Consider the following 12,500-nt stretch of genomic DNA (forward strand, 5'->3'; position numbering starts at 1 on the left):
AGCAGGAAGTGTATGAACAGCGGCACCACATGGAACATCTCAACAGTCAAACACTGTATACAGCAGGCAGTGTCCGATGACCGGCAACACATGGAACATTTCAACAGTCCATCACTATATACAGCAGGCAGTCAATGAACAGCGGCAACACATGGAACATTTCAACAGTCCACCACTGTATACAGCAGGACGTGTATGAACAGCGGCAACACATGAAACATTTCAACAGTCCATCACTGTATACAGCAGGACGTGTATGAACAGCGGCAACACATGGAACATTTCAACAGTCCATCACTGTATACAGCAGGACGTGTATGAACAGCGGCACCACATGGAACATTTCAACAGTCCATCACTGTATACAGCAGGACGTGTATGAACAGCGGCAACACATGGAACATTTCAACAGTCCATCACTGTATACAGCAGGCAGTCAATGAACACCGGCACCACATGGAACATTTCAACAGTCCACCACCGTATACAGCAGGCAGTGTCTGATGAGTTGCAACACATGGAACATTTCAACAGTCCATCACTGTATACAGCAGGCAGTGTATGAACAGCGGCAACACATGAAACATTTCAACAGTCCATCACTGTATACAGCAGGACGTGTATGAACACCGGCACCACATGGAACATTTCAACAGTCCATCACTGTAGACAGCAGGCAGTCTATGAACAGTGGCAACACACGGAACATTTCAACAGTCCATCACTGTATACAGCAGGCAGTCTATGAACACCGGCACCACATGGAACATTTCAACAGTCCATCACTGTATACAGCAGGACGTGTATGAACAGCGGCAACACATGGAACATTTCAACAGTCCACCACTGTATACAGCAGGCAGTGTCCGATGAGCGGCAACACATGAAACATTTCAACAGTCCACCACTGTACACAGCAGGCAGTCTATGAACAGCGGCAACACATGGAACATTTCAACAGTCCATCACTGTATACAACAGGCAGTCTATGAACAGCGGCAACACACTGAACTTTATGAAACTCATGTCGATTCTATGGAAGGATTAGCAGTTGGGGGGTTGGGGGTGGGGTGAGGGGCTTGCTTGGGAAGAACGGTGATAGAGTGAGACTACCAAGACGGTCTGTGTGTCTGTTGTCAGTCTGTCTGTCTCTGTCTCGATCTCTGTCTGTCTGTCTGTCTCTCTCTCTCTGTGTGTATGTCTCTCTCTCTCTCATTTTCTCCCTGTCTCTGTCTGTCTGTCTCTGTCTCTCATTCTCTCTTTCTCGTCCTCTCCGGTATGAATCATTACTGGAATGTATTTCTTATTTAATATTCCTATCTGCATACATCTGTGGTGTGTGTGCGTGCGTGTGTGTGTGTGTGTATCTGCGGGCGTGCATGCGTGAGAGAGTGTGTGTGTGTACGTGCATGCGTGTGTTCGTATGTGTGTGTGTGCATGCGTGTGTGTGTATGTGCGTGCCTGCGTATGTGTACGTGAGTGCGTGTGTGTGTTTTAGGAACCACCATCCTGCTGTCACTGATGGTGTTTCTGCTGCTGGTGGCGGAGACCATGCCTCCCACGTCCGATGCCGTGCCTCTGATCGGTCAGTCTGTCCAGCTGTTGCTCACTGTCCAGCGCTTGCTGGACGTTATGTATCTGTATTTCATTTTATCACAACTTCTTCTTCTTCTGCGTTCACTCGTATGCACACCAGTGGGCTTTTACGTGTATGACCGTTTTTACCCCGCCATATAGGCAGCCATACTCCGTTTTCGGGGGTGTGCATGCTGGGTATGTTCTTGTTTCCATAACCCACCGAACGCTGACATGGATTACAGGATCTTTAACGTGCGTATTTGATCTTCTGCTTGCATATACACACGAAGGCTTTTTTGTTTCTTTGTCTATGTGAAATACGCAAATGTTGCGTAGCGTATAACTGTGGATTTGTCGGCACGTTTTTATTACACCTATTCACTTGTTTTAGTACTTTAGTTATTCCCTTTTTTTTTTTCTTGGTATATATCAGAATCTTCTTGATAACTATAACTTCACTACTGATAAGAATAATGATAGTAATAACAATCATAGCAATAATCAGTTTATTGATTCATTGGATTGTTCACATCGGCATTCATTTGTCTGTTTTGTTCTTTACATTTGCATATATTTGTTCATGAATCACCCCATCTCTACTCGAATCCAATGACGCTATATGATAATAATAATTACTACTATTGGAGTTTAACGACCTATTGGCGTCTACACCCTTAAGGTCAAGTTTGTTCGGTTGGAGTTGATTTAATAATTACTGTGGGGCTTTATTAGTAGTAATATCCTCGTCATTGTTGTTGTATTGCAGGGCATTAATATTATATATATGTATATATATATATATATATATATATATATATATATATTATATTATATATATATAATATGTATTATATTAATATATATATATATATATATATATATATATAATATTTTTATTATTATTAATATTTCTTATTAATTATTATTATTATTAACAAATAGTAAAGAGTGGTAACTCTCTCCATTCACAGGGGACATAATTTCAAGCCAGTGCTGCTTACGCTACCGATTCAGCTTGCACACACGTAAATATGATGATGATGATGATGATGATTAGTATTGTGATGCTGATGGTGGTGCTGTGTGTGGGCAGGGATCTACTTTGCCTGCATCATGATCATGTGCTCCCTCTCAGTCTGCTTCACCGTCATCGTCCTCAACCTCCACCACCGCTCCCCCGACACCCACCACATGCCATCATGGGTAGGTCACACACACACACACACACACACACACATTTACAATGGCATACACACTTTTAGCTTTTGTAGATTGTATGTGAGTTTGTTGGTGTGGTAAATGTCGTGTGTATGCGCGTATGTGTGTGTGTGTGTGTGTGACACACATTTACAAGGGGATACACATTTTTAGCTTTTATAGATTGTATGTGAGTTTGTTGGCGTGGAGAATGTTGTGTGTGTGCGCGTATGTATGTGTGTATGCATGTGTGAGGATACTTTCTACTGATGTATGCGTAGATTTGTTCGGGGTGCGTTTACTCGGACAAATGGATACGGATATGCAATGTGTGTGTGTGTGTGTGTGTGTGTGTGTGTGTGTGTGTGTGTGTGTGTGTGTGTGCGTGTGTGTGGGGGGAGGGGAGGGGGGTTAGCCAATCGACAGTTATTGTGGATTTTGCTTTATTTGACAAGTTTTAATATATTTCATGATGTGCTTGGTCATATTAGGTAGGTGTGTTTTACGAGCCTGTGATTGCTCACTTAAACTTCCATGTAGATTGTCACAGTTTCTTTCATTTATTTATTTTGACATCATTTGATATGAAACTTTGAAAAATAGAAAAAAAGAAGACAGTTTAAGAACATGTTAGCGTCCTCCAGTTAAACAACTGCCAAAGGACGAGAACTCCTTAATACCATAATACGATGGATTGCCCCCCTTAAAACACTTCATGTTTTGCTGCTCGGAGTGTTTTTTTGTCAGCAGGTTTGACAAAACAAATGTTCTATTGTATCATATATACTTAGCAGCATGGGCAGAGGAGTGGTATGTAGCCATCAACAAAGAAAAGTCCTCTACAACACTCTTCACACTGTCACCAAAACAAAAACCAGGAACCATCAAACTGGACGACACACCCCTGAGAAGTGACGAGGAGGCTACCTATCTTGGTGTCACCTTCGACAAGAGACAAACCTGGAAGCCACACATCAAACGTGCTGAAGCAAAAGCCAGACGCAAGTTGGCCATCATGCGAAAGCTAGCCGGAACCAGCTGGGGAGCAAACGAAACGATACTCAAGCGCGTCTACCAGGGAACCGTCAGGCCCCACCTTGAGTACGGCTCAACAGCCTGGTCTACGGCAGCGAAGACCCACCAGCAGTCTCTGGATAGGGTCCAAAATCAAGCCCTACGGATCATCACCGGATCCATGCGATCCACACCAATCAAGGCCATGGAGGAGGTTACTACCACACAACCCCTTGCACAAAGGAGAGACGCCAAAATCATGGTCCAAGCAGAAAAGTTCCAGTGCCTGCCTGATCATCCGATGAAGAAGAGGATGAACGGACTGACAAAGAACCGCCTCAAGCGCAGTAGCTTTATCCATGAAAGCAAGAGACTTGCCAGGGCGCACCGGGATGGTGTGCCTCCATCGACGCTTCCACTGAGTACCAACGACCTGCCGCAGCCATGGAATGAAGACTCCACAAGTTTTCATATCTCAACATCAGTCCCTCAGGTCGCTCCAGGAGATTCTCAGGATGACACGGCCAAACGCACTCTGACACAAGCCATGATTGCTGAAAGGTACCCCGAAGAATCCTGGATTCACGTGTACACAGATGGCTCTGCAACCAACGCTGTTGCTGACGGAGGAGCAGGAGTGTACATGAAGTCTCCTGAGCACCACACATCCACAGCAAGGATACCCACAGGAAAGTACTGTTCAAACTACGCAGCTGAGGTTCAGGCGCTCATGCAGGCCGCTTCAATGGTTCACGACTCAGAAAGCGAATGCCCACAAGTTGTCTTTCTGACAGATGCGTTGTCTGTCCTGGAAGCCCTTGCAGGAGATAAACTTCCTCGTCTCAAGGAGAAACTACAAGAAGTTGCCCAGCAACGACGAGTAGTCCTGCAATGGGTTCCAGCCCACTGCGGAATTCCAGGCAACGAAATTGCGGACCAGCTCGCCAAACTCGGAGCGAAAGAAAGACAACCAAACAACAGTGTTAGCTTCGCTGAAAAGAAGACCCTTGTGAAGGCAGCACTGCGACCACAAGCCACAAGGGATGCATATCACGAGCTTGAACGCTGGCAGCAGGTAGCAATTATGCGCTTACGCACAGGACACTGCCGCCTCAACGCGCACATGTTCAAGAAACTGAAGCTGGCACCATCACCGACCTGTCCCTGTGGTCTTGAAGACCAAACACCAGAACATGTTCTGCAGACTTGTCCCCTCCACCTGGGACTGAGAGACACCGTGTGGCCAGAAGCGACCCCACTACGCACCAAGCTCTACGGCTGCAGACAAGACCTGGAAGCCACGACGACATTTGTCTCGCAGGCCAGCCTGACTCTGTGACAAGTGCGACCGAAAAGAAGAAGAAGATCATATATACTGTTCTACACTGTATGGTATTGTATTTATTGTATTGCTCTGCATTGTTTATTCAAACAGAACATATTTCTCTGTATGAAATTCGGGCAGCTCTCCCAAGGGAGGGTGTGTTGCAACAGTGCAGTGCCACCTATATTTGTCAGTCTGCAAATGCTTTTTTTTTTCACTATCGAAGTTTTTGGGGTTTTTTTGTTTTGTTTTGTTTGTTTGTTTGTTTGTTTGTTTGTTTTTCACTTTTAAAATGGACATTCCTTTTATTCCCATGGGTTCTTTTACATGCGCTAAGTGAATGCTACATACTGGACCTCGATTTGTCGTCTCATCCGAATGACCAGCATACATATATGATAGTCTTGTCAGACTATGACCATCAGAACAGCAGAGGAGGCAACTGCTGTTGAGACTATTTGGGCTAGAATTTGATTATAGTGGAGAGTGTCTTGCTCAAGTTATATCCCCACTCTCAGAGGAGGGGGGTGGGAGTGGGGGGTGCGGGGGGGTGGGGGGTGGGTGGGCATCGTTCCTTCCTTTCACGCCGTGTTAAACTCCCCGCCATCACCATGCTGCAGATCAAACACTGTATCTGTGGCTGGCTGGCCTGGGTGCTGCGCATGGAGAGGCCCGGTGGCTTCGTCAGCCGGCGCGTGGCAATGCAGCGGTCACGGCTGAACGACGTCAAGCTGGACAGTCTGGACGAGAAATCCCGCTCCCTGATGGCCAACGTGCTGGACATGGACGACGACCTCCGTATGGCCAACGGCACGGCCACCGCCATGATGAGCAAGGTCTGTGTCCTGGAGGCCTCATTTCACCACGCTGATCGCCATGTGCGATAACATTTTTTTTTACCACACTGATAGCCATGTGCAATAACATTTCACCACACTGATCGCCATGAGCAATAACATTTCACTACACTGATCGCCATGTGCAATAAAATTTCACCACGCTGATCGCCATGTGCAATAAAATTTCACCACGCTGATCGCCATGTGCGATAATATTTCACCACGCTGATAGTCATGTGCGATAACATTTCACCACACTGATCGCCATGTGCAATAACATTTCACCACACTGATCGCCATGTGCAATAACATTTCACCACACTGATCGCCATGTGCAATAGCATTCCGCCACACTGATCGCCATGTGCGATAACATTTCACCACACTGATCGCCATGTGTGATAACATTTCACCACACTGATCGCCATGTGCAATAACATTTCACCACACTGATCGCCATGTGCGATAACATTTCACCACACTGATCGCCATGTGTGATAACATTTCACCACACTGATCGTCATGTATGATAACATTTCACCACACTGATCGTCATGTATGATAACATTTCACCACACTGATCGCCATGTGCGATAACATTTCACCACACTGATCGTCATGTATGATAACATTTCACCACGCTGATCGCCATGTGCGATAACATTTCACCACACTGATCGCCATGTGTGATAACATTTCACCACACTGATCGTCATGTGTGATAACATTTCACCATGCTGATCGTCACTTGCAATAACATTTCGCTACACTGATCGCTATATGAAATAACATTTCACCACGCTGATCGCCACTTGCAATATTTCACTACACTGATCGCCATGTGCAATAACATTTCAGCACACTGATCGCCATGTATAATAACATTTCACCACGCTGATCGCCATGTGTAATACCATTTTGTTCATTTACATTTCACCACACTGATCGCTGTGTGCAGTAACATTTGTTCATTTACATTTCACCACACTGATCACCATGTGCAATAACGTTTGTTCATTTACATTTCACCACACTGATCGTTGTGTGCAATAACATTTGTTCATTTACATTTCACCACACTGATCGCCATGTGCAATACCATGTGTTCATTTATATTTCACCACACTGATCGCCATGTGCAATAACATTTGTTCATTTACATTTCACCACACTGATCACCATGTGCAATAACGTTTGTTCATTTACATTTCACCACACTGATCGTTGTGTGCAATACCATTTGTTCATGTACATTTCACCACACTGATCGTCATGTGCAATACCATTTGTTCATGTGCATTTCACCACACTGATCGCCATGTGCAGCAACATTTGTTCATTTACATTTCACCACACTGATCGCCATGTGTGATAACATTTGTTCATATACATTTCACCACGCTGATCACCATGTGCAATAACATTTGTTCATTTACATTTCACCACACTGATCGCCATGTGCAATACCATGTGTTCATTTATATTTCACCACACTGATCGCCATGTGCAATAACATTTGTTCATTTACATTTCACCACACTGATCACCATGTGTAATAACATTTGTTCATTTATATTTCACCACACTGATCACCATGTGTAAAACATTTGTTCATTTACATTTACCACACTGATCACCATGTGTAATAACATTTGTTCATTTACATTTCACCACACTGATCACCATGTGTAATAACATTTGTTCATTTACATTTATGAACTGAGCCGAACCGAACTGAACTGAACTAAACTGAACTGAACTAAACCGAACTGAACTGAAACTGTACTGAAACTGTACGGAACTAAACTTAAACTGCACTGCACTGAAGTGAAACTGAACTGAACTGAACTGAAACTGAAACTGAAACCGAACTGAGCTGAACTGCCGCTCTTGCCTTGCTTCCAGGTGGAGGAGAACAGCACGACGAGCCACAACGTCAACAGCGTCAGCATGCGCTACGACATCGTGTGCATCCTGAAGGAGATCCGCAAGATCACGGCCAAGTTCCGACGTGACGAGGAGGAGAACGACTCCAAGAACGAGTGGAAGTTCGCTGCCATGGTCATCGACAGGGCCTGCTTCGTCGTCTGTGTGCTCTTCACCTTCGGCTCCACCTTCGCCATCATGTGGTCGGCTCCCCATTTGATAGCGTGAAGAGTGAAGGGGTGTGTGGGGGTGTTGCAGGGGGTGTGGAAGGGGTTGGGTGCTGGAGGAAAGAAAGGAAGGAAGAAAGGAAGGAAGGAATGATGAACCCTCAATATCTGGTCCTCTCCCTCTTTGATAGCGTGAAGAGAAGGGGGTGTGTAGGGGTGGGTGGGGGGCCTGGGGGTTGGGGGGGCGGGGGGGGGGGGGCCTTGGAGGGAAGTAAGGAAGGAAGGAAGGAAAGAAGGATGAACCCTCGATATGTGGTCCTCTCCGCATTTGATAGCGTGAAGAGGAGGGCTGTGGGGGTGTTCCGGGGGTGGGGAGGGGGAGGAATGGGGGTGGGTGGTGGAGGTTGAAGGCTGGAAGAAAGAAAGAAAGGAAGGAAGGAAGGAAGGATGAATGTACCCCCCATCACGTGGTCTGCTCCCCATTTGATAGCGTGAAGAGGAGGGCTGTGGGGGTGTTGCGGGGATGGGGGGTGGGGGGGCGGGTGGGGGGCTGGGGAGTGGAGGTTGAAGGCTGGAGGAAAGAAAGGAAGGAAGGAAGGAAGGATGAATGTATCCCCCATCATGTGGTCTGCTCCCCATTTGATAGCGTGAAGAGGAGGGCTGTGGGGGTGTTGCGGGGGTGGGGAGGGTTGGGGGTGGGGGTGGGGGTTGAAGATTGGAGGAAAGAAAGGAAGGAAGGAAGGAAGGATGAATGTACCTCCCACCATGTGGTCCTCTCCCCATTTGATAGCGTGAAGAGGGGGGGATTGTAGGCTGGAGGGAAAGAAAGAAGGAAGGGAGGAAGGAAGAAAGGTTGCATGGAGGTTTGCGGAGTCTTCGGAGATGTTATTGTAATTTTTTTTTTGTCCGATTTCGTATTTTGTGTGTGTGGGTGGGGTTTTTTTGTTGTTTTTTGTGTTTTTTTGTTTTTTTGGTTGTTGTTTTTTGTTTGTTTGTTTGTTTGTTTTGTTTGTTTGCTTTTTGTTTTTGTTTTTTTTCTTCGGATGAAGAGTTCTGACGATTGTGGCAATGTTCAATCCATGGCCTCGCGCGTTGGGTTCATACGAAGATACGGGCACCCGTTTACCTTTTTTCTTTTTTTTTTTTTTTTTTGGTATCAACAGGTGTGGTGTAGCGTGTATGGATCATTCTGCACGCTGTGACACCCCCTTGGAACTGGAAACTGAAAGGTGGTGATGTCTTTTTTGGTCTGCTCATTGGTGCACCAATGCAGACGAACAGAGAGAAAAACAACAACAATAACAACAAGAAAGGCTGTTGATCTTGGACAAGAAGAGCATTGTTTCACTGCATGGTCCTTCATAACGGGGTCGGGATCCTTTGGACTGACAGAGGAGGATTCTGTGAATGACCTGTATTGTTCTGAAACAAATGTGGGCCGGCAAATATCAAATCCAAAACTATTGATTGTGCAACGAATTTGTGAGAAATGAACCGGTGGAGTTTTTGCAGTGTGGTTTGTGAAACAGATCATTGGGACTTTGAGCGTTGAGACTGACCTGACTGACGATCGTGGTGTGGACATGCTGCATTGGGCATCCTGTGCTGAACGTGTTCGCTTTGGTTCCAAGCGGATCTGCAAAACAGCTGACTGGGTTTATGGTGTCGTATACCGTCGGATGGATAAGTTGATCTCTTTGATGGGGGGAAAAAAAAGAAGATACAGATTAGCTAGCAACTTTTGACATCAAAATCGCATCGAGACCTTGTCTGACGTCATGTGTTTAGAATGGACGACAATCATGATAAGTGGCTTGTGAGTTTTCACTGAGTGATTTAAGGTAAGACACTGGGTTCTATGTATGTATTTATGTATGTAGGCCTATGAAGCAAAAGCGAAACAATACTGACTTTGCAACAGACCGGCGAGTACAAAGTCCACTGGGAATTTGTAATTTGATGACTTTCTGGACACGAAAACGATTCTCTGGTCAATGCTTAGGCTTGTACTATAGCGCTATAAAAAAAATAAGAATAAATTAAATTAAAATGAAATATTATTATCATTAATGCATAACCTAACAGCTAAGAACTGGATACGTTGTAAACTTAGACTTCTTCTTCATCTTCTTCTTCTTCTCATTATTGTATCGCCTGTTCACTACAAGGTGACTCAGACACGTGTGCACATCCATTCTGTTCAGCACACACATACTCGCTCGCACAATGGTTGTGGAGAATAGGAGAGGGACTAGCATGTGGGGACAAATCCTTCAATGACTGCATGTTAGAAATTGCATCATTCACGCGTACATCGTCTTTGACTTGATAACACAGTCAAAAGGATGTATCAAAACCAGGAGATCAGTGGTGTTAACTTGACGCTCATGAAAGGGACAGGAACAGTAAACATACACCCGAAAAGAGTTTAACTCACTCAGTACGACCAGTCCTCTCTTCTCCTCTACACAAACCCCTCGGATGTCCAGTGGGTGTCTGAATGACCCAACCTTTAGCTTCCGTCGTCAGAATTGTGGTATTCTTTGTCAACATTCACGTCTTCAGTATAAGAGCCTTCCGCTTGCAATATTTTGATGATGGTAATTGGGGTGAAACGCTGTTAACGTCGTCTCTTTCGCCGTTCGTATGGAGAGAGTTAACTTGACACCCATGAAAGGGACAGGAACAGTAAACATACACCCGAAAAGAGTTTAAAAGATGAATGGGTTATACAGTGAACTGATCAGTTAGAATATGCACAGTGGTTTTGGAGGAGGGAAAGGTGTGCAGTACTTTGGTGGAGAACTTTCTGAAGACCATCTGAATACCAACACCCGGACTCATCAGTGGTGAATATAGTGGTGGATAAAATGGCAGTGAACAGAAACGTGCTTCCACACAACTCTGGCGTAACGAGGGGAATCATCTCACATCTTCCACGCACGGAAACATATTTTTACGTTTCGAAATTTATTCTCTGAATCTAAACCACGAAATTTAAGAAGATACATAATGTGACGTCAACAGTCGCGTGCACAGAGAAGGACCTATAACGTACTTGTATTTATGTATTTATCATTTGCACCGAAGACAACAATTATCACAGAAAAAGAAACAGTATTAGGTATCGTATAACAGCTGCAAGAGCCGGATACAGCAACTGTTTCAAACGCTTTAAGAACTGAAGAAAGAAAAGAAAGTACAAAGTTGTTTTGATCATATTGATTCACTGAAGGAACGAGACTCACAACTGTGTGAACCAAAGACAATGTCAGAATGTAATCATGTTTCACGTCTTCTTGTTGTCGTGGTCCTGACAAAGTGCGTCGGGTTACGCTGCTGGTCAGGCATCTGCCTAGCAGATTTAGTTGTAGCATATATGGATTTGCCCGAACGCTGTGACGCCTCCTCGAGCAGTCGTCGTCTTCGTCGTCATCGTTGATGATTTTGTTGTTCGTTGTTTGTTTGCTTGTTTAACCTTTACTGATTTTTTTTTTGTTTTTTTTTGACTTAAATGACAAAGAGAAAACATAATTGTGCACAGTTTGAATCTAAAAAAAACCAAACAACAAACAAACAAACAAACAAACAAAAACAACAACAAAAACTAAGAAATAAACAAAAGGTTACCAATGTTGCAAAAACGTAGATACAAGGGAAAATTGCAAAGATCTTGTTTTTGTTTGTTTGTGTGTGTGTGTGTGTGTGTGTGTGTGTGTGTGTGTGTGTGTGTGTGTGTGTGTGTGTGTGTGTTTTGCTGTTGTTTTTTTTTTTTTTTTTTTTTTTTTCTTGCTTTGTTTTTTGTTTTTTGTTTTGTTTCGGTTTTTTTTTTTTTGTTTGTTTGTTTGTTTTTGTTTTTTTCTTCATTCTAATAGTTAATAGCAGTTTTGCTATATGCAAAGCAAGGCGATATTATGTACATACGCAGTGCGCACACAAACGCGTGCAGACGCGTAGATGCATATAAACACACACGCACGCGCGCATCTCTCTCTTTATTTTCAGTATGCGCTCCCATCAACTCTGTCTCCACTCCTCACTCTCTCTCTCTTTCTTCCCTCCTTTCTACAAAAGATTGATAACACAAATAAACACAACGAGAAAATAAACCAAAACATGCAAAGCATGAAATAAATAAAAACGCGAACTCTGGCCGATAAACTAATCTTTCATTTCTGTCGTTATTTTAGTTTTGTGGTGTGTGTGTGTGTGTGTGTGTGTGTGTGTGTGTGTGTGTGTGTGTGTGTGTGTTTAGTTGTTGTTTTTTCTCACTTATATAAAATACAATGAAAACCAAACAAAACATCATATATATATATATATATATATATATATATATATATATATATATATATATATATATATATATATATATATATATATACTACAGAGTAATTATTAATTAGTTCTTCGTCTGCTTCCAGCGATTAATCAACAGACTTTCCGAGATTTAGA

The 12,500-nt window shown here is 43.9% G+C and overlaps 1 protein-coding gene across 1 annotated transcript in view; it reads left to right on the plus strand.

Annotated features, from left to right (window-relative positions):
- Positions 1-8,106, plus strand: part of LOC143282213 (acetylcholine receptor subunit alpha-type acr-16-like) — a 40,044-nt gene extending 31,938 nt beyond the window's left edge. The window contains exons 6-9 of the mRNA XM_076587814.1: positions 1,499-1,585; positions 2,672-2,781; positions 5,734-5,949; positions 7,858-8,106. Of these exons, the coding sequence (XP_076443929.1) occupies positions 1,499-1,585; positions 2,672-2,781; positions 5,734-5,949; positions 7,858-8,106 (662 nt within the window). The remainder of the gene's footprint in view (positions 1-1,498; positions 1,586-2,671; positions 2,782-5,733; positions 5,950-7,857) is intronic.
- Positions 8,107-12,500: the final 4,394 nt, after the last annotated feature.

This window comes from Babylonia areolata, chromosome 5 (genome assembly GCF_041734735.1).
Source record: "Babylonia areolata isolate BAREFJ2019XMU chromosome 5, ASM4173473v1, whole genome shotgun sequence".
NCBI classification, from domain to species: domain Eukaryota; kingdom Metazoa; phylum Mollusca; class Gastropoda; order Neogastropoda; family Buccinidae; genus Babylonia; species Babylonia areolata.